The following is an 18,625-nucleotide window of genomic DNA, read 5'->3' on the forward strand; positions in this document are numbered from 1 at the left end:
TAGGAAAAGTGGCCTGGCCTGATGATGTGGTGGGGGTGGGGGTGGGGTGCAGGTGCTCTGACGCTCAAAGGACCAGCAAGGGAGGTACCATATGGACTGGTGCCCAGGATACCCTGGAAGTATCAGGTCACTTACGAGCTCTGAGAAGCCACGGACCACCTGCCTTCGCTTCAGGTTGGTCTCTCCATCCAGGTTGGCAGTCTCGATGTGGCACAGTCCATCCGGGTCACTGGAGGAGAGCAGCAGGATGTCCGCAGGGATGATCTCATTGCATCGGAGACGCACAAAATCTCCCACTCGGATTTCTTTCCAGAATCGATTCACATACTGCTTCTCCTCCCTGGTAAAGAAACTGCCATTAATAAGACTGGCAGAAGGTTGATCATACCTGAATCTGTGTGATGGGCACATGCAGCTCATTTAACAAATATTTCTATGTTCCAGTATGTTAAAAAATTTCCTATTAAGTATTTATTTTTATTATTTTTTTTCAGTACGTGCCCTCTTTAATACCCATCACCAGGCTAACCCATCCCCCCACCCTCTCCCCTCTAGAACCCTCAGTTTGTTTCTCAGAGTCCATAGTCTCTCATGGTTCGTCTCCCCTCTGATTCCCCCCCTTCATTTTTCCCTTCCTGCTATCTTCTTTTTTTTTTTTAACATATAATGTATTATTTGTTTCAGAAGTACAGGACTGGAATAAAAAGTATTTAAAAAGGATATTCATAAAGGCCACATATACTGTGACTCCATTTATATGAAACATTCAGAATACGCAAATCCATGGACATAGAAGGTAGATTAGTGGTTGCCAGTGATGAGGAGGAAGGGAAATGGGGAAAAACTGTTTATTGGGTACAGGTTTCCATTTGATTAAAATGTTCTGGGACTAGGTAGTGATGCCTCTCCTTGCATGAGCTCCCAGAGAATCTGAATTCAGGCATCAGGTCCAGATCTCAAGGTGGACCAAGCCAGTTGCATCTAAATGACTTCTGAACTTTGAGAGAAGTATTGAGAGTTTTACACATCTATTTAATTCCACACTGTGGATTTGAGGAAACCCAAGGCAAACTTCCAGGAGCTCCTAGCCATCAGCTGCCCCAGATGGGAAGAAAGAAGTATCCCCTTCCATTTTAAGTCTCTGTTTTCTTGTTCTTCTAATTCAAGATCCACCAAGCCAATTATGTGCAAAGCACAGTTTGGCCACCATAAGACCAACAAAGATAAATTAGGTACAGCTCTGTACTCAAAAATATTGCAAGGCAAGCCCAAACCACTGGATAGCAACCCTTGGGGACTGTATAATCAAGCCCCCATTGTGAGCAAATGTATTCTTCCGGGGCCAACGCAATGCTCCCTACAAGGCCAGGGTGTTCTTCAAGACTGCTTCAACAGCTATGATAAGGTCCCATCAGCCTCCAGCTCGAGGTCAGCTGGCCCTGAGATAAAGCACAGAATTGTCACTCAATCACCTGAGCCTCCTGCTGGCTCCATGTCAGTCTGACCTCTTCCCTATGGACAGAAAGCCTTGATGTGTGATAGATGAAACAACATTTAAAAATGTTCCCATTTCCTTTTAAAGGTCAAACCTTGACTTTATGGATCATTGCAAGCATTAGCTCCTTCGTCTCTCTTCTTATCATGACCAGTTGCTGAGTCCCCACAGAAAGTACAGAGAAATCCGAAAGAGCCCATTCTCTTCCAGAAGAAAGTTCCCAAAAGCTAAGTCACCATTTAGTCACTGAGGAGGGCAGGATGCACCCTGAGAGTGAGGTGGACAGGCTTTGTTGTCCAACTCCTGGGAGTTGCCAGGAGACTGGTGGTCCCAGACTTCCCCTGGGACAGGCACAGGAAGGTGATAACAAGAAGAGGAGCAGAACTGTCTGTGTTCAGTTTATCTTAACTACATTCCATTTATAGAACTCATCGAACATAAAGTCAGTTTCCTTCTGCCTTGGAATCTTAAAACATTAGCTTGCCCATTCCATCCAAGCACTGTTTTTAAAAAAGAAACTTACTTTGGTGGAGGCCTTGAGCCTCAAAGGAGACTCCCCCACAGCACCCCCTGTAGCCCCCAGTGTGCCTGCAGACTGCAAGCACTGGGTCAGGAGATCTCTGCTGACAGTCCTGGTGAGAGGACCCATGTGAGCCACAAGAAGCAAAGGAAGAAGGAGCAGAGTGGCTCCAAGATGCCTGAAAGAGTGCTGGCTTCTGTGAAAAGGCCCTGCAGCTCACAGGAATTCCTGCAGCAGGCTGGGTCCTTGAAAACCCAAACCTGGGCGTTATTTGTGGAAGAAGAGAAGCGGGATGGAACACCTTCGACACCTCAACGGACCAAAGATTTCCCCATCAAAGCCCCACACTCCCATCGGTGATTTCCAGCTGGAGCACCCAAGCTGAGTGTGGACCCTACACCAACCTCTGCAATGTCCCTGCCTACTTTTCTCTTTTTTTTTATAATATTATATATTAAATATATCATATATACTTTACATATGCCATATTATGTATTCACATATATATTTTTATATAATATATATTACATATGACACATACATTATATATGTGTGTGTATATATATATATATACTTTTTCTCATAAGGAGGGTATAACACTTATTTTTTCCCAGCAACTGTACTTGGACATAGGGTCTTAAGTAGGAAATGAGGTCACAGGGTGTGGTGCTAATCCAGTATGACTGATGTTCTTATAAGAAGAGACACCAGGGATGTGTGCACACAGAGGAAAGACCATGTGTGGTCACAGAGAGAAGGCAACCATCTGCAAGCCAAAGAGAAAGGCCTCAAGAGAAACCAATCCTGCCAACACCTTGATCTTGGACTTCAGACTCCAAAACTGAGAGACAATCGACTTGTTTAAGGCACTTGGTCTGTGGTGCTTTGTTACGGCTGCCTGAGCAGATGAACACCTAGTAACCACAATTCCCATGACTCCTGCTAGAAGGACCGGCTCCCAGGCTGCCGCGACAGAGAAAGAGAGGCAGCGGCAGAAGCAGGAAGTGGAGGGCATTGCACCGGGTGATTTATCCACAGGCATGTGTCCCACGCTCCCTCACACATCTGTGCACAGGACAATACTGCAGAGAAGACAGAAACAAATCTCTCTGACACAATACTATGTAACACTGGCCTCCTAATAACAGGCAAACAATTCAGAACTGCCTTCTATTTCCTCGGGTCAGTGTGGACACAGTTCAGGGTGGGCAGGATGTGCGACCCTCCTCTCCTTGGCAAAAATCTCAGGATTTTCACACTGCCCCATGGCCTCCCTGCCAACTCTAACCCCAACCAGGCAGAAGCCTGCCTCCTCCAGGAACCTAGGACTCTCCTGAGACACACGGCTTGTGTTTTCTTACAGTGGCAAGGTTTGAAATCACCACGTCCACAATACTCTGGATTCCTTCACAGCAATTAGGAAGTAGCACTATTTAGTTTGCCACACAATACTCCTCCTAAGGACAGGTGCCGGCCACCCCATGTGGCAGGAGGATTCTGAGGTGGCCCCAAGATCCCCAGCTCAGTCCTCGTGTACACACCACCATCAGCCCCCGAGTGAGGTAGGGACTGTGAATGTGGTGGAAATCACTCCTGCTGACATAACTAGGGTGACCAATCAGTAGACTATGAGCCAGTCAACAGAGAAACCATCTAAGTGGGCCTGACAGAGCCACAGGAGTCCCATAAATCTGGGCCTAAGGCCACAGGCAGGAAGTCAAATGCTGGAAATGGCCACACGGTCAGAGCGGAGAGCATGGGGTCTCATTCTTAACCACTGGAGCTGAATTACACCAAGAACCTAAAAGAGCCTGGAAGAGGACCCAAGCCTCAAACAAGACCACAGCCCCAGCCAACACCTCAACTGTAGCCTGGTGAGACCTCAGGCAGAGGACCCAGCCAACCCACACCTGGACTCCTGACACCCAGAAACTAAGTTAATGCATCTGCATTCTTTTTTTGACAAACAAAATCCTATTAGTTTCAGTGTACATCATGGTGATTCAGTATCTTTATACATTACAAAATGATCCCCATGATAAGTATAATTACCATCTGTCACCATAGAAAGTTATTACAATATTATTGACTATATTCCCTATGCTGTACATTACATCCCTGTGACCTATTTGTTTTATAACAGGAAGTTTGTACCTCCTAATCCCCTTCACAGATTTTGCCCTGCCACCCAACCCCGCCCCACTCTAGTAACCAACGGTTGATTCTCTGTAACTATGAATTGGTTTCTGTTTTGTTTTGTTTGTTCATTTGTTTTGTTCTTTAGATTCCACATACTAAGTGAGATCATACAGTATTTGTCTTTCTCTGACTTATTCACTTAGCATAATACCCTCTCGGTCCATCCATATTGTTGCAACATTGTTTTAAGTTGCTGAGTTTGCAGGGATTTGTTGCAGAGCAATAAAAAATTAATACGCACCATTCCAGGCAGCTCAATCTTCTACAGTGTGTAACAAACTAAAGATTCTACAGGCAGTTACCGGCAGTTTTATAATCTGCATACTTAAGGAAAAACTACCTCACAAGAAAAGAATGCAGAGCAAGACCGGTTAAAATCCAAACGCCCACAAAGTGAAAGCCCATCAGAGGTTATTCATACCCAGGGGAAACCCTGGGGCTCCTGGGTGGCTCAGCTGGTTGAGCACCTGACTCTCGATTTTGGCTCAGCGGTCCTCAGACGAATCAAGCCCCATACTATCAGGCTCTGTGCTCAGCAGGTTATCTGCTTGAGATTTTTCTCTCTCCTTCTGCCCCTCCCCCTGCTCTTTCGCACTCGCTCTCTAAAATAAATAAATAAAATCTTTAAAATGGGGGGAAACCCTGAAAATGTGCAGTCTTGAAATAGTGGCTATGTTATAAATAATTACAAACATGGTGCCTGATTGCTCCACAGGAATGACAACTGGCTCTTCCAGTTAGCTGCAAATCCCTGCTAATTCCTGAAAGATCTCACCTCCTCAAGAGTGTTGAACCAAGATTTCAAAGGTCATGAGTGAAAAAAACTGTGATTCTTTTGAAATGCAGGCAAAAAAAGAGGAGAGTAGAGTGCTAAAGATGTCTTATATTTATATTTAAAAGAAGCACGTATGAAGTCATAGGCAAAAGTGAGTCTTTTCTTAAAAAGCCCTCGTACTGTTTTGTTTTGTTTTGTTTTTTTCTGCACCAACCACCTCACTTTGGGGCCTGCTGTTTCCTCAGCTGAACAGTGAGAACGTTAAATTGATGATTTTGAAAATCTGTTCTGAGGCTAATGTGAGCCTTCTGAGATTAATAGATTTCCTCTTCTGGGAAAATCTATTACTAACATTTTATAATTAGTCATGCTGAGCTTTGCAGTTCTCATCTGAGCCTTTTTTTGTTCAAAACAACACAATGCAGGAGTGAAAGAATAAGGAAACAGGATGACGAGTAACCAATTTTATTTAAAGACAAGCAGTAAATAAAATTTAAAGATCCCTTAATTCATCATTTTTGGTTATTTAATGTTTAGGCTGAGTTAACCTATTTATTTGTACTAGTTACGTTTCTAAGTTTCTTTAGTAAACAATTCCCTAAGAGGAGGTAGCTGACTTACAGAATTTACAGGAATTACTTTAATTAGTTGAAAGCATGTTTTCCCTGGAGATCACGTAGCTCTTCTTCATGAATCCAGGGTTCAAGATACACTGCTCTGAAATGTCTTGCTAATGTTCCATTTTGAAAGGCATCAGAATCTTCACCCATTGCAGCCTCACTGACCCCTGACCCCTTTTGGTGTCTCCGCCATGGTTCAGGGTTTTCAACAATGTATTTGTAAATCTCTCCAATGTAGTGAAGGTGGATCTACTTCATAAGACCAAACTTAGATAAAGTTAAGAAAAAAAGGCATTGGCAGAAAATGAGGGAATCATACTTTCATCTTTAATGCACTGTTTTCCAGTAGACTTGCATTTAGATTATTGGCTATAATTTTCCCTAACAGGAGCATTTTTTTTAAGGTAACAACAGATTTCGAATTTGCCACAACCAGGCAACATCCCTGGTGACCCACTGCCACTCCTTGTACAGGGACAGTCACAACAATGATTGGATCGTCACTGTCCCTGATCTCCACCCTGGTCTCTGAATTCCTGAATGAACTCGTTCTGTTTTTAAGAGTCTTCCCGGGCTGCAGAGAGAAGGAAACTCATTTCTGAGTAACACAAGTTACTCCTCTGGTGTAATATGACATGATCATTCAAGTTCTGTGACACTGTAATCAACAAAGAGTAGCAGCAGGTGTTTGCAGGACCACGCTGCTCCAAAACACCACAAGCCACATGCCTGCAGCTGCCCTCTGCCGGCTTCCAGGGCATCTTACAGTTGGAGACGCTTGCCTCTTCTATTTTTTGGTATTTGAGGAGATGAATGAAAAGTTCAAAATGCCTGTAACATGCATACACATTCGATTTTCTTACCCTTACATAATCTAACAACTTTCTATGGCCATATTTTATTGTATACTTTCCTATGTTGTAAAAATGTCAGCTTTAATTCAATGGCAAATTATTTTCACAACTACACATGGGAACCCCACTCCTGCCTTCCCACCATTCACCACACCCACACCCCGCTGGCATGCTGGATGGGGGCACACAGGGTAAGAGAGGCACATCTCACTTTCCTCCCTTGCTTTCTCCCCTCCTTTAAAAGTGTCTCTTCTAATAAGACCAATCAACAAAGGAACATCTTGGATGTGGATGAGTAAGAAAGAGAGGAAGAGAAAGAAGAGATGCAGGGTTAGGATTTTTTTTAAGGTTTGAGCACTACAATTTTTAAGTACAATTTAATGCTGAAAGGAAGAACACTTGTTTTGATTAGGTAATTGGGGACTGATTCCTAGAAGAGGGGACATCTGAATTTAGATCCTAAAGGATGAAAAGAAACTTTTTTTTCTTTTTTTAATTTTTAAAAAATATTTTATTTATTTGAGAGAGGAAAAGAGAGAGAGCACGAGTTGGAGGGATAGGCAGAAGGACAGGCAGACACCCCGCTGAGCGCAGAGCCTGCCATGGGGCTGACGGTGGGGTTGGAGCTGTGGTTGGAGACAGGGCTCAATCCCAGGACGGTGAGATCATGACCTGAGCCTAAGTCAGACACAAAGTAAATCAGTAAGAAATACAATTATCATATGATTTCACTCATATGTGGAATTTAAAAAACAAAACAGAGGATCATAGGAGAAGGAAGGAAAAATAAAACAAGACAAAATCCAAGAGGGAGACAAATCATAAGGGTCTCCTAATCATAGGAAACAAACTGAGAGTTGCTGGAGGGCAGGGGGTGAAGGGATGGGGTAACTGGGTGATGGGCGTTACGGAGGGCACATGATGTGCTGAGCACCGGGTATTATATAAGACTGATGGATCACTGAACTCTACCTCTGAAACTAATAATACACTATATGTCAATTAATTGAATTTAAATAAATAAACAAATACATGGGGGCCTGTGAGTATCCACATTCTCCAGCCCCAGTGGCTGGAATGTGGGTGCCACTGACCTTACCCAGGAGTGGGTCCACTGTGGGAAGGAACAGAGTCCAATTGTGATCTCTTCAAGGTGCTGATGGGGTATGTGGGTTGGGCTTGTAGGAGATGCCCACAGCTTTGAAGACAAAGGCAAATAAAGATAGGAATTTGGAGCTCATGGCATGGAGGTGATGAGTCCCCTACTGTGGGTGCCATCACTCAGATTACCAGAGATATCACCTTCTATTATCTTTTTTTATCTTCACCTTCTATTATCTTCATAGAAGGAAACAGTGATGAGGGCTAAAATTGGACTAGGGGACCATGAAGGGTAGGTAAATGATGAGGTAGGGAAGCCAGCAGGGGTAGCTGGGCAGGAGTCCAGAGTGCCATGCCTTCCACTGCCATATTTTCATTTATTTTTTTGAAAAGGCAACTTTTATGGCACACACCTGAAATGGCACACCCACTAAGATCAAAGGTCACCTTTCAAACATTCCTAGTATTTTGTCTCCCTTCAGACCTGTTCATCACTGAAACACATTTCAAGTCTTTCAGCCAACACCAGCTGGAGGTCTAGACACCAAACTCTGTCAGTATTGAGACATCATTATCTTAATAATAATAACAAAAGAACAATAAATACAGCTTCCCTCCACACCACTCATTATGAACTAGGCAATGTGCAGAGCATTTTATATCCTTCATGTCAGTGAGTCCTCACACAATCCTAACATTATATTCCCATTTACAAACATAGAAATAGAGGTGGCATGACCTGCCCAAAGTCACAAGCCAGGAAGACACACTAAGGACAAAAATCTGTCTGACTCCAGGGACCATGAAGCCTTCCAGCCATCTGGTTTTGAAAGCACATCTGATCTGGTGGCTTAAAGGAGGAACAATTAAAACTCCTAAAGGAGTTGTCTGGTGACAACTTTGCAAAATTCCAAGCCAAAAACTCTGTATTTTTTCCTTTTAAATTATGCAGCACAGAGACCGATGTGGTCTGAAAATAAAATACTGTTATGCTTGTATAAGGGTGGAAAGGCAGACAGTTCCAGACCTATGCAGGGTTTGACACAGACAGAATAACAAATCTCAGTCCATTTGCCTAAACTCCTGCCTATTTGCAAATGACCAGAGCAGCCACATCCAAGGTTAGAAGTCACCAAATTGTGGTCTCTGCTACAAACTGGGAAGTGAGCCCTAAATGGGCCTTGGCAGACTGGCAGATCATCACTAACTGAGACCACCTGTGGCCAAGAGCCTCTGAGCTTGGGCAACCTGAAGGACACCACCCACCCTGGGCCTCTGACTCTGGGGAGCCCCACTCTGGGACTGAAGGGCAGTTGGTGGGTTGTCACTGAGGCTGGAGAATAGTTTTTTCTCATGGCTTCGGAATGACCTGGCAGCACTGACAAGTGTTCCCAACTTGGGTCGGGCATACGTGGCACTGTGGGAGATAAGGCTATGGACCAAACTGCTCATTTTCAAATATAGCCGCTCCCCTACCACAGGCATCTGTGTAAAGCTGCCCCACCCTTTCTTGAAAACTCCCTCCCCCAGAGAATATTTACAAACAATTCTAAGCAGCTGGCTCTGGAATGATCAATAATGACTGATGATGGCTCACATCTGGCCAGCACTCCCACTGAGTGTTAGAAGCCCCAGCACAGGCACTTTCTTGCCAAGTTAATGACTCACCTTCTATTAAGAGGCACAAGGGAAGGAGAGGGCTTGGGGCACAGGAGCCTGAACTTCAGCACCTCAAGTGCATGGTCTATAAATGTGGGTCTGTCTTCCCATAGAAACTGTTCACACCTAACCCCCAGCAGCCTTCATTCTGGTCCCACAGGCTTCCTGCTCTCCAGGTGGGCATCAGACCGTCCCCAAGGACCTCCCAAATGAGCAAGGCCACAGTCTCTATTTTGACATCATTTTCCATTTTTTTGTGTGCATGATTTTTCCCCACTATTATTTTTGAAGCAAGTGTTTGATTTTGACTAATAAGATCAGAAATACTACAAATGAACAAGTTATACCTTACATTTAATTTGTGGTTTGGACTTAAAGCGAGAGCTGTTATTTTGTTTTCTTAACTTAGGAAAAGGGTATAATTATTCATAGCAGTTAAGTGAAATAGAACACCCAGATGGGTAGAGTGATATTGAAAATAAGATTACATGCTGAGCACCATTCTATACTATTTCACTGGCACAGAGCAATTAATCCCTGTAAAAAGAAAGTTCTTTTCCAAACATCAGATTGATTGTGGCCTGTCAGCTTGTCACATTTCCTGTTGATAAAACATCCCATGGAGAAGACAGGCATGTTGCAACTAAAGTTGTGTTTCATTTACTAAACCAACAAAAACAGAATTGGTAGAAATTTCTGGATGCTTTGTGTCTTACAGACAAGAGAGGTGAATGCATCATCTTCTCTCGAATAGTTCAAGGTTGAGCTAGGTTCAAAGGTAAAGTATCTAGAAAGATCCACAGAACACGTTTTTAAGAAAAAGGGAAGACCACGGAACAAACCTAACATGCCAACCAACTAGGCTGAGGCCTCCCCAGCCTGGGCAGGCTTCTTTAGAACTCCTGGGGCCCAGGAAAGGGAGAGCTACACAACACATTTTAAGCAAACAGAATGAAGGAGAAACCAGGATGCAGCGAGGCAAGCCCTAAATGGGAGGTTCATGGCAAGTGGTCCAAGAACCTCGTGGAATAATCATCAGTGCCAAGACCTGATGCCTTGGGGATAAGAAAATCCTTCATGGAATTTATTTTTCATACTGTGAACAAATGAAGGCGTGTGTGCAGAGCACAGAGAGACAGAGACAAGGAAAATTCTCACGCACTTTAAAAAGATCCACTGAGACTCTAAAATTACCCCAAATTTAATAAACCCTCATTACACAACAGGTAGAGGTAGATCCCGGAATGAGAGACAGCGGCTTTCAAGCAGGGGTTCTCAACCTCAGCACAAATGGTATTTGGGCCAGATAATTCTTCATCTCAGAGGGCTGGCTATCTTGCTTTGCAGCATCCCTGGCCTCCACCCAAGAAATGCCAGCAGTGCGTCCCTCCCCACAAGCTGTAACAGCCAAAAATGGCTCCAGACTTTGCCAAATGCCTCTTGGGGGACAAAATCATCCCAGGTTGAGAAGCACTGCTTCAAAGCACCTGGGACAAACGTTCTGGAAAATGGATTATTAAGTCAACATTTACAGGACCAACATATTTTGAAAATCATATACGTGAGAACTCAGCACTAAAACAGAAATGGCAAAATCTGCCGCAGGAACTTGACCCAAATATGTTGTGCAACATCCAGAATGTGTCTTCTTTCTACCCTAAATTGAAACATCTGCTCCTCTGGTGAGACATGCTAATGGCTTCTGAATTTAATACTAAAAGTCAGAGGCAGTGAGAGAAGATACTAGGGAGTGATTTTTCTGCAGTGAATCTTGTGATAGCAAAATTACGAAAAGTACGGTAGTTTAACCCAAATGCATGAAATGTATTTTCTGAAATATTTGTTATTCCAGATGTCTCCTAAAAGCTACATGTATAGTAAGAAATGCTCCACATATGTGTAGAGGCACATGTGTGCATGGAGGAGACTGCTCAAATGAGCCAAGATGAAGGAAAATATTGACCCTTCTGAGATAAAGTCAGGAAGTGCTGAAGGCTGTCCTGGCAGAACTCTCTCATATAACAAGGACCTCAGGCTTCTTTAGAACGAAGATGAGAAAAACGCAGTTTCTTAGCCTACACTGTGCTATGCTGGGACCACACAATTATTTGCTACAATGCAACACTGCCTATCCAGAAGAAATAATTTTTCACAGGAAATGTACCAGCTTGTGACAGCAAAATGATACCTTAAAACAAGATCACTCAGAAACCCCCTGGTGAGTTTCAACATAAAACGTTTTTTTTTTTTTTTTGACAAATCATTTCTACTGCAGTTTTTTCTGAATTTTATGGGATTCTCAAAACAGCTCCATAGACACCAAGACCAGGGGATCAGATTCGTCATCTCAATAATAATGCTATAACTGCCATTTTAAGCATGTAATAAACTTTGGGGACACTTCGAGTTGTCAAGGTAATTTCTTCTACATTAATTCACTTGTTGGTATGATATTCTCACAAAATGGGCAGAAGTAATACGATACACATTCTTGCAGGCAGTGCCCTAAAGCTGGGAGAGGTCCAGTGTTTTTTAGTAATTTTTCCTAAGAGGCTGCAATAATTCACATTTCTCCACTGGTATCTAAGAGTACCAGCCCCCTTATTTCTGCAAGCAATAGCTGCTTCTTTCTCTCTTCACAACCTCCCTGCCAGTTTGATAGGCAGGACGTCCTTTACCTTTATTTCTGCATCTCCCTTACTCCCAGGCCAACTGACTTGTTCTTCTGGGAATTAACGCTTACGTTCCCCCTCATTTTCTCCTATTGTATTTTTTGCTTCCTTCTTGACTTCATTTGTGAGAACTTGCATATTAAAAATATTAATCTCCTTTCTTCTGCCTTGAAAATATTTTTTCCTCTAAAGAATTATGGTTTTATAATGTTTATTTGTGGCATATTTTGTCATATAACAGTTAAGATTTTTATTTAGTTAAATATGCCTTACCTTTCTAGGCCTGGCTAAAGAAGTCTTCTGTGCCCCTGGACTGTACATGTAGCTTCCTTATTTTTTGGGGGGGGGAAGAGTACAGAGTTCTCTTTATATTTAAATGTTCAAACCAACTGATCCTCATTTTTGTATAAGGCACAATCAAAGGGTCCAATGCTTTTTCCTCCACATAGCCAATTATATAAACACTATTTATTAAATAAACCTTTTCCCAAAGAACTTAAACACCTACTCTAAAATTCTCACATACATATCATTTATTGGAGGTTTATCTATGATGTTCAAGCAATCAGCTTGTCATTTTTCAGGTCCACACTGTGGTACTACTGGTTTGATTGCACAGTGTATCAGATCAGCTCCAGCACTGGGTGCCCCCCTCTCCAGGGGAAAGAAGCCCCAGGGCAGCCAGCCCAACACCTGGCGTGACTGTTGGATGGGTTCCTGCCCCTACTCAGCAGGGCACCTGTGAGTCATAGACACCTTATGCTGCAGCCCTGGTTCCGCTACAAAGTCCTTCCTTCATCTTTTAAAACATGTCTTGGCTATCCTGGAGCATTATATACTTTTAAGGCCATCTTAATCAATTCCAAGAGAACCTTCTAGGCAGAATCGCACCACACACCACACACAGGCATACTCTTCTTGGGAGAAACTGGGATTATGACAGCACTCAATCTCCCACCCAGGGCCACAGGAAGCTTTCAACGCCTAGTGCTTGCTGACATCCTTTAGAAAGGTACTACACTTTCCTTCAGGAGGGGTTTGAGCCTTTCTTTTTAAATTTATTCCGAGGCATTTTACAGTTTTTGTTCCTGTTTTCACTAGCTGATCTTCCCCACTTTCCTTCTTGGGTGTGCTCAGTGTCTTCAATGACTGTGAGCAGTTTTTCTTTGTGTGGCCACAGTCTCCTTGCCCCTCCCCGGCCCCTCCCACTGCCCTGCTGGATTTCTCTTGTTCAAACCATCTTCCTCTCCCTGGTGGCCAGGCCCTTTTGGTGGAATGGTTACTATCCTTGGTTAGCGCACCTGGGTTCTGCTCCGCTTTCTAAAGTGAGGGCAGGTGCCCTCCTCTGGAAGGTGAAGTAGCTCCCCAGGTGAGTGGGGAGCACTAGCCTTCACCCAGCCCTCCCTGGCAGTCTCTTCCAGCCCCAGGAGCAAGAAAGATATCAGAGACCAGGGCATCTGGTTACCCTTGCATGCACTGACACTCACCTTCCCCACTGAAGGGAAAAGACTTCTGCAGGCCCAGGCGTTTTCCAAGATGCTCTGTTTTGTGGGACCCACCTCAGGGCTCTCTGATGGTGTTCCCTGTGCCTGCAGTCCACAGTGGGGAGGCTGTACCAGTGCTTGCTTCCCACGGACCCAGATGGACCCAAGACTGCTCCACATGCAAGGAGACCTAGGCCCCAGGGCTACCCTGCTCAGGCATATGAGGTTGGAGGGAGAAAGGGTTTGTATGCAGTCCACCATTTCCCAAGAGTCCCCTGCTTCCTCTGAATCAGAATTTGAAGGAGAAAAGGCTTCACTGATGACAAGATCCCTCCCTCTCATTTGATATTCTGAGGGGACTAAAAACCAGAGAAGCACAGCAGTTTTCTTACTCAATGGGCATGGCAGACTGGGTCAGTGCAGCCCAAATTGTCTCTCACTGCACCACTCAGAAGTTTTCTGGAGGCTTATTGAACGGCATTTACCTCCAGAGCAGTCCCTGACCACACCACTCTGGGTTTCTCCCTACTATGCAAAATTAGAAATCATGCAAGCAACCTCTTCTCTATATTAAGCCTTTCTAAAAGAATCAGTACAATAACATTTCTCCAAAACATATTACAAATGTCCTTCAATTATGACAGGCTACAAAGCATAGTCAGTGAAAGACCTCAAAATAAGCACTGCTCTCCTCAGAGACGTATCTCCTGGAATAGAAGGAATATTAAAATATAGATCAAACGGTGCTATGGTGACACAATTTCTTTTGAGGCAGTTTGTATGGTGACATAAGACACCTTTGGGATTCACAGCTTGAGAGTCAAATCTCAATGATCTCTAGTAAAGCAATAATGGCAGCAGTCACCCGGGGAAACTGATTTCACCCAGTAATTTTCTGACAACGATCAACAGTGCTGGAATTCAGGACTGGTGAGCTCTTTGTTTTCCTCCTTGAGTAAAAACATGCTGAGACGGGCCATGCTGACAGTCCCCCGCATGCCATGCAAACCAGACCCCACGATGGCCACTGCAGAGTCACTATTTCCATTCCATTTCTGCAGTGCCCCTGAAGTGGTGATATTCCCATTTTAAGGATGAAGATACTGAGGGTCAGAGGGGGTTAAGTCAGTGCCCCAAAGCTCTCAGGTAGAAGTCAGGAGACCTACTCCAAAACTCAAGTAACCATCGCTTTCCAATTTTAGATTATTAGGGGAAAAAATGCTGAGAAATGGGAATTGCTAAAATGTACATGTTTTTGCCAGTCTTTATTTAGGGGGAAAAAAAAAACCAGGAGCTCCTGGGTGGCTCAGTCGGTTAGGCATCTGACTCTTGATTTTGGCTCAGGTCATGATCTCAGGGTTGTGAGATCAAGCCCCGCATCCACTGGGCATGGTGCCTGCTTGAGATTCTCCCTCTCTCCCTCTGCCCCTCCCCCCACACTCCATGCCCCACCCCATCCCATCCCACCGGCTCACACAAGCATGCTCACTCATGTCCTCTCTCTCAAAAAAAAAAAAAAAAGACGACTCAATTTAGAAAGAAACAAAACATTACTCTTCTCTGGAAAATTGAGCAGGATACAACTGGTTACATACAAAGTGCCTTCTGTCACCTCACAAATATACAAAGATAAGAAGCATGCCCCTCTGAGGAACTGAATCAGCCAGGAGGTTCCCACCAATCAGCACCAAATCACTGTCACATAGCTGAGCCCACCCCACGAGGCAGACGACCGTCACACAGGTCCCTCACGGGGAAAGGCCTATGCCAACCTCTTACCTCTGGTCCAATTTTAAACACAGAATATTGATGACTTTGGGCCTTTGCTGCAGTCTACTGAGCTGAGGAATAATAGACTCTTCCCTCAATCCTCCCTAGTGATTTGGGATTGAAAGGACTTGTGAATAAGAACAAAATATCGTTTTAATGTTTTTGGACTTCTGCTTATGTCTTTAAGAATCCAAATGCCACTGAATTAGATTTATGATTTTGGCTTCAGCAATGTGTTATTATCCATATCACCCCTATTATTAGTAGTATGTATTTTCTGAAGTGTACCAGAGATAGGTACTAGCACTAAAATTACTGCCTGAAAATATTTCTGTGGACATTTTATTCTTTAACCCTGGAGTAGTGTGTCATGAAATCCACAGAAAAATCTGACCTGTGAAAAGGTTGTTTTCGAGCTAATGAATATGATCCCAGCACCAGTCTATCTTTCATCCACACTGCCATGGTTCTGTTATGACCCAGCATGCACACACACAGAGCAATGCCCAGATACCTGAAGCTCCCATGGCAGGATGCTGGCTAGGGAGTTTAAGAGATGCCTCTGTTGGTGCACAAACTCGGTGCCGACAGTCATCAGGGAGCAGTCATCCTCCTTCATAGTGTGGCATCTTTCCACAGGGGGATGTAATGGATCCATCCACAGGTAACCCCATGGCCAAGCAGACATCCTGGGAATGGTCTGGACAGGTGTTCTCTGCCTGCAACCTGCCTGGTGTCCCCCTGGGATGGGCCAACTGGACTTCAGGACAACATGTCCCTGGGCAGAAGACAGGAGTAGTAGTAATTTGAACTTGCCTCTCCCTCTTTCAGCAGCTTTGGGAACTTTAGTAAGTTAGAAATGTTATTCTTCCAGAAAAGAATTCATAAATCACAAGCCTTTGTATACAGGACTCCTCAGTGGCGAGACAAAAGTTTCTGACCCCAGCCCCCTCCACACTTTCTCCTAACCCCCTTCCCCTCCCCCACTCTGTGGGCAAGGAGGGGTGCCTGAGGCCAGCACATGGTGGCTCCCTGCTCCCTCACCCGTCTTCCCTGGATGTCTTCCAGGGACTCTGCTCCCTTGAATTCAAGTCTATCAGGCCAGTGCCCTAGGGTGAGAGTCACAGGGGCCCACCCAGCTGCCACTGCCCACTGTCCCCTGCTGTCAGGAGAGCTCCAATAGGCACCCCTGAAGGCCCAGGAAACACTGTTGTGCAGGTCATTTGTCACAGAAAAAGGGGCTAAGCCCCTACCTTCACATGGATGACAGAATGTACATGTGAAATCACAATGACTCTTGGAATATGCCTGGTGGGGCAAGGGTCAAGATCACCTACCACAGCCTGTCTATGGACGTCCTAGCAAATGACAAAGGACACATCAGAAGGCAACACAGAACAAGAAGAAGATTCAAATCAACAAGAGAAAAACCGGGCTCTTTTTGATTCTTTTCTCCTTCCTGCAAAGTGCCAGATTCCAATCTGGTGAAACAGCTTCCAGGTCTCTACTGCTAAGTGAACTGGATGACACACAAACACTGAACAAAAAAACCAAACTCTCTCCAGATCATGGAAGCAAAAACCCGATTCTGTGGGAGCTGCCCGACCACTCTAGCCAGCCATGCCCTTCCCCCTCTCAGAAATGCACACAGTGCCACCACTATGTGGACAAACCAGATAAAGCGACTCCACTTGGAGTCCCCAATAATGCAAACTAAGCCTTGTTTAGCGTGGAAAGGCCTGTCCTGCAGCCCACTCTGGAACATGCCTGAGGCTTCCCACCTGTCCTAAATAAATCCACTTTATTTCAAACACCAATACTCACAGTCATGATGTTAAGCATCTATTTCTCATTTACTTGTTTTCTCAGTTTTATTACCAGTATTTCAACAACAGCAGAGACTGTTTTCACAGAGGTAAAACCCATGCATTTAATATATTCTTGGTGTTTGAATAACTAGCTGACTACACTATCCTTATGTTGTACTGGATTAGAGCTTCAGCCTCAGGCCAAGGGTTGGTGAGTCACTCTGGGTGAAGAGAAAATGTGTTTCCTTTTAGGTAACTAAGTTGAAGAAAACCCTTCAGACGACAGTGCACAGTGTCCCCAGGGAGATGGGGCTGTATTAGGGGATTCATCCCACGTGTGCTCACCCACATGCTGTCATGTACACACCGGAATTTGAAGCAGCAGCTCCCCAGCCCTGCAAGGCAGGAGCCCAGGCATGGTGGATGGGGGTGTCTGGGTGCCCCTCAGCAGCACCTGGGCACACAGCACAAGACAAGTGAGCTGAGAAGAGGAGTCCAGAGCAGAATCAGACCCCCAAGCTAAGCCTCTGATTTGGCACTTGCAGTCTGCATAGCCAGTCATGTCTCTGAGCCTCAGCTTCCCTATCTATACAGTGAGGACAACAGTTACTGCAACAGCATTGTGGGTGGTGGGGAATGGGTGTGTTAATGTGGGTAAGGCAGCACTGAGCTCGCTTCTGCACTCAGTCAGGCCTGCTGTGGGTGCATCTCAGGTGCAAGCTTCTGGGGGAAGGTGCAACCACTCAGCCTTGAAATGCTGATTTTTATTCATGTCCCGGGCAGCCAACATCTGGGTCTCCGTTTGTTCATTTGGGTAAAATTGTTGCAAGTGGCATGGAATAGCGTGCTTTAAGGAAAAATACACACCCCAGCTCTATAAAGCACCCTGGCCCTGACACCACTGCAGCTAAGGTTTACCGGGCCAGCTGTCCTTTCCCACCATGGAGCAGGAAGGGCGTCACCATCCACCTTGGGGAAACCCCGGCACCAACCTCTGAACCTAAAGGTGTCTGCCAGAACACAAAAGCCACTGGAGCGGCAAATCTCCTATGTTAGGGATTCATCACTCTGATAACTGATCCAAGCTGGTGAGCAGCTAGCCACATGCCCTAGGCCAAAGGGAAGGATCTCATCTACATTTTCATGTCACCACAGGGAACATGCACTCCACATGATGAGGGCATGTGGCCTAATTAGGTTCAGTACCACATACAAAGCCATCTTTGTTCACCAGAGACTCTTTTTGAATTATTTTCCTGTTTTAAAGTCAGTAAAATGTTGCTTTTGGGCCAAGATGTTATTTGGGAACTCTCCGTCTGGATGCTTTTCTTCTTAGAACAGAACAGAAATTGGGCAAAGTGCATTGTGGAAACACTGGCATATGCCCATCCCCACAGTACAGACTGTGTTGTCTTAACATCGCAAACAAAGAGTTGGGCTTTCCTCTTTGAACACTGACATGAACATGCTGATAAATGTCAAGGCGGATCCTCTCAGTCCTGAGAACCTCTCTCCCTGCAACCTAGGGCTATGTGGACCAGTCCATGGAGCCAGGTCAATGATATCAGGAACCTGTTTCCTAGGGCTGCTGTAACAGATTGCCACAAACTCAGTAGCTTAAAACCATACGAATTCACTAACTTGTAGTTCTGGAGGTCAGAATCCCAA

At 44.7% G+C, this 18,625-nt stretch overlaps 1 protein-coding gene across 2 annotated transcripts in view; it reads right to left on the minus strand.

Annotated features, from left to right (window-relative positions):
• Positions 1 to 18,625, minus strand: part of ATP10A (ATPase phospholipid transporting 10A (putative)) — a 203,779-nt gene that overhangs the window by 118,168 nt on the left and 66,986 nt on the right. For both annotated transcript variants that reach the window (XM_088024973.1, XM_028087269.2), the window contains exon 2: positions 136 to 340. In XM_088024973.1, coding sequence (XP_087881099.1) covers positions 136 to 340 — 205 coding nt within the window. The remainder of the gene's footprint in view (positions 1 to 135; positions 341 to 18,625) is intronic.

The sequence above is a fragment of the Eumetopias jubatus genome, unplaced genomic scaffold, assembly GCF_037043125.1.
Source record: "Eumetopias jubatus isolate StellerSeaLion01/CBP00866 unplaced genomic scaffold, mEumJub1_p1.0 scaffold_7, whole genome shotgun sequence".
Taxonomy (NCBI): domain Eukaryota; kingdom Metazoa; phylum Chordata; class Mammalia; order Carnivora; family Otariidae; genus Eumetopias; species Eumetopias jubatus.